The 4,214-nt window shown below is 35.7% G+C and overlaps 1 protein-coding gene across 1 annotated transcript in view; it reads left to right on the top strand.

The window, feature by feature from the left end:
- The window catches only part of SLC5A11 (solute carrier family 5 member 11), a 58,283-nt gene that overhangs the window by 12,236 nt on the left and 41,833 nt on the right, over positions 1-4,214 (top strand). The window contains exon 4 of the mRNA XM_017534426.2: positions 2,409-2,480. Within this exon, the coding sequence (XP_017389915.2) occupies positions 2,409-2,480 (72 nt within the window). The remainder of the gene's footprint in view (positions 1-2,408; positions 2,481-4,214) is intronic.

Raw genomic sequence — 4,214 nt, forward strand, 5'->3', positions numbered from 1 at the left:
CGGCTCACCGCAACCTCCACCTCCCGGGTTCAGGCAATTCTCCTGCCCCAGCCTCCTGAGTAGCTGGGATTACAGGCACGCACCACCATGCCCAGCTAATTTTTTGTATTTTTTAGTAGAGACGGGGTTTCACCATGTTGATCAGGATGATCTCGATCTCTTGACCTCGTGATCCACCCGCCTCGGCCTCCCACAGTGCTGGGATTACAGGCTTGAGCCACCGCACCCGGCCCCAAGCAAATTTTAATATGCATATTTCCTGCTTTCTTAAACAGAAGATAGCTTATACTGTTTTTAACCTGCTACTTTTCACTTCTCAGTATGTTTTAGATATCTTTTCACATTAGCACATAGACATTCCTTATCCTCTTTAAAGTTCCACAATATTTCCTTAGATGATTGTGTTGTAATTTATTAAACTAGTCTCAGGCTGAGGGTCATTTGGATTGTTTCCAATCTCTTACTATAACAAACTGTACTAAAATAAGCAAACCCTGGCTGGGCGTGGAGCCTCACATCTGTAATCCCAGCAGTTTGGGAGGCCAAGGTGGGCATATCACTTGAGATCAGGAGTTTGAGACTAGCCTGGCTAACATAGTGGAACCTTGTCTCTACTAAAAATACAGAAATTAGCTGGGTATGGTGGTGGGTGCCTGTAATCCCAGCTACTTGGGAGGCTGAGGCAGGAGAATCGCTTGAACCTGGGAGGCGGAGGTTGCAGTGGGCTGAGATGGCACTAGTGCACTCCAGCTTGGGCAAACAAGAGAGAAACTCCATCTCAAATAAATAAATAAATAACACACTCTGTACACTAATTATTTGGGAGTATAGCTATAATATAGGATAAATTCCTTGTAGCAGAATTGTCCGGTTAAAGAATATACACATTTGTGATTACGCTAGTTTGTGTCAAATTGCACTCCTTGGGAGTATACATCAGAAATGATCAGAAAGTCTGTTTTGTCACATTCTCACCAACAATGTATTGTCAAACTCACTTTTTTCAGACTAGGAAAAATAATATCTCAAAGTACTGTTAATATGCATTTATCTTATAATAAATGAGGCTGGGTCCCATTACATATGTTTAAACACCACTTACATTTTCTTTATGTGAACTATGGCTTCATATCTTTTGCCTTATTTTTATTAAGTTCTTCTTCTTTTTCTTATCAATTTCCTGGAGCTCTTTATATATTATGGACATTAACATTTGAGACAAAATGTCAGGCACAGTGGCTTACATGTGTAATATCAGCACTTTTGGAGGCTGAAGTGAGTAGATTGCTTAGGCTCAGTTCAAGAGCAGCCTGGACAACATACTGAGACACCGTCTCTATAAAAAGCACAAAAATTAGTTGAGCATGGTGGCACATGCCTGTAGTCCCAGGTACTTGAGAGGCTGAGCCAGGATGACTGATTGTGCCTAGGAGTTCAAGGTTGCAGTGAGCCATGGTCATGCCATTGCACTCCAGCTTGGGTGACAGAGAGAGAACCCGTGAAAGAAAAGAAAAGAAAGAAGGAAGGAAGGAAGGAAAAAGACAGAGAAAGAAAGAAAAGAAAGGAAAAAGAGAAGAAAGAAAAAAGAAAGGAAGGAAGAAAGGAAGAGAAAAGAGAAAATTAATCACCAATGTGATAGTATTAACAGATGGGGCCTTTAGGTGGCGATTAAGTCAAAAGAACTGAGCCCTCATGAATGGAATTGGAGACTTTATTAAAGAGGCTCAAGGAAACTAGTTTTACCACCCCCTCCGCTTTCTTTTTTTTTTTGCCCTTCCATTCCTCTGGCATGTGAAGACACAGAGGAGGTACTATCTATGAGGAACAGGCATTCACTAGACACCAAACCTCTTGGTGCCTTGATCTTGGACTTTCCAGTCTCTAGAATTGTAAGAAACAAATTTCTGTTGCTTAAAAAGTACCCAGTTTGGGGTATTTTGTTATAGCAGTGCAAAATAGACTGAGACATGACCCTCAGTTTCTTCCTCTATCATTTTGGCCTAATGACACCAACCTCATATGGGTTGGTAAGCGTTAAATGAGGTAATGCATATAAAGTGCTTGGCACAGTGTCTGGCACATAATAAACACTCAATAAATGGTATCCGTTATAAACTATCATAGACAAGTCATGAGCCTGAGAATCAAATGTCTAGGGAGACCAAGTAGGTTATCATAAAATAAATGTTTGTAGCAACAAGTGGCAGGGGCTATGTTGATCTGAAGAGTTTATGTCTCCTCTAAAGACACCCAAATTAAAATTTTCTCAAAAACTGTGGGAGAAACAAAATATATCTGGTATCTGAATCTGGCCTCAGGACTCCCAGTTTGCAATCCCTGGCCTAGGACATTTTGAGATGCATCTTATTGCTGACGTCTCCCTCACCCACCTCTCTTCTTTTTTTCAGTCTACATTGAAGACCAAAAGAGACACAGTGAAAGGCTACTTCCTGGCTGGAGGGGACATGGTGTGGTGGCCAGTAAGTGGTCTTTGGTTCAATTAAAGTCACTTCTTAAAGAATCTTCAAGTGCTAGGATTCTGTACAGCCTTTGATCTCTCAGCGCTCTCTGGTTTCATGTTGTTTGGAAGTCATTGTCTAAACTAGAGAAGGCATAGCTCCAGCTCAAATTTGTTTAAACAATGAAAAGAATTCATCAGCCCACCTAAGGGAAAAATCTGGAGTTAGGTTTTAAATATATATATTTATATAAATATAATATTTGTATTATATTTATATAAAGTGTATAATATATAAAAAATATATTTATATAAATGTAATATTTGCATATTTAAAGTATATAAATAATATATATTATTACATATAATAAATACACAATATACTTTATATAAATATAATATAAATATTACATTTATATAAATATACATTTTTATATAATATATACTTTATAATTAATATTACTTTATAAAATTATATTTTACATATATTATATACTTTATAATTAACATTTTATACTTTATATAAATATAATACAAATATAGTTATATAAATAATTATATATAATATATAATATATAACTATGTATTATATATTGTTATATAATTATATTCATATATAAATATATACATGAATATATAACTATATAATTATATATTCATATAAATATATACATATATACATGAATATATAATTATAATAAAATATACAATATAATTACATATAATATATAATATATAATTATATATATTAAATACAGTTATATATGCTATAATAAATATGTAATTTTATATATATATATATATATATATATATATATATATAATCACAACCTCAAATAGAAAACCAGTATCATTTGCTCTACATAGAAAAGCAGGGAATCATATAGAAATAAAATGAAAAAAATGTGCTTTTCTATTCCGAACATTCATGCAGCTGCATTTAGTTAATGACTAGGCTAGATAGAAGTCCAAGATGGCTTTATCCACATTTCAGGGGCTTTGGGAGGGGTGGCTGGAATGCTAGGACTTCAGTCTCTTCCTATGCTCTTTCATCATTCAGTGGCCTAGCCCAGGTTTTTTGTTTGTTTGTTTGTTTCTTCCAGGTATCTGAATTCCAAGAGGGCAGAAATGAAAGCTACTAGGCTATTAAGGTCTTGGCCTGGAAGTCATACAGTGTCACTTCTACCACATTCTGTTGGTTAAAGAGGGAAGTACAGGGCAAGTACTGGACATGCTCAGGAAAGACCTGAGAAAGCCCTAAGCTCTTGCCTCTGGCTGACCTTGAGGCTCTACACAAGCAGGAAGTGCAGCCTAAGGCAGAATTATAAGCTGGGAGAATTGCAAAGACTGGGAAAATTATAGGCTTCAAGGATTTAAGAAAATGTCTGTTCAGTCATTAGCTGCCCAATAAACTGAGCATAGATTTCAGTGGCCACACATGACAAAGAATGTAGACTTTATAAACTTAATTAAGAAAATCATGAAACAGTAGAAGCAGCAACAGCAGCAAGAATTAACAGAAGAAACAACAATAAACCTTGAAGAGTAGGAATGATCAGATTTCTAGAGTATTCAGTGATATTATTTTAAATGCCCACCTTTAACAAAAAAATTATAAGACATGCAAAAAAAAACCAAGAAAGTATGGTCCATTTGCAGGGTGGAAAAAGCAGTTGACAGAAAGTGTCCCTGAAGAAGGCCAGATGTTAGATTCACTAAACAAAGGCCTTAAATCAGCAATTTTTTTTTTTTTTTT

Source organism: Cebus imitator, unplaced genomic scaffold (assembly GCF_001604975.1).
Source record: "Cebus imitator isolate Cc_AM_T3 unplaced genomic scaffold, Cebus_imitator-1.0 Scaffold85, whole genome shotgun sequence".
Lineage (NCBI taxonomy): Eukaryota > Metazoa > Chordata > Mammalia > Primates > Cebidae > Cebus > Cebus imitator.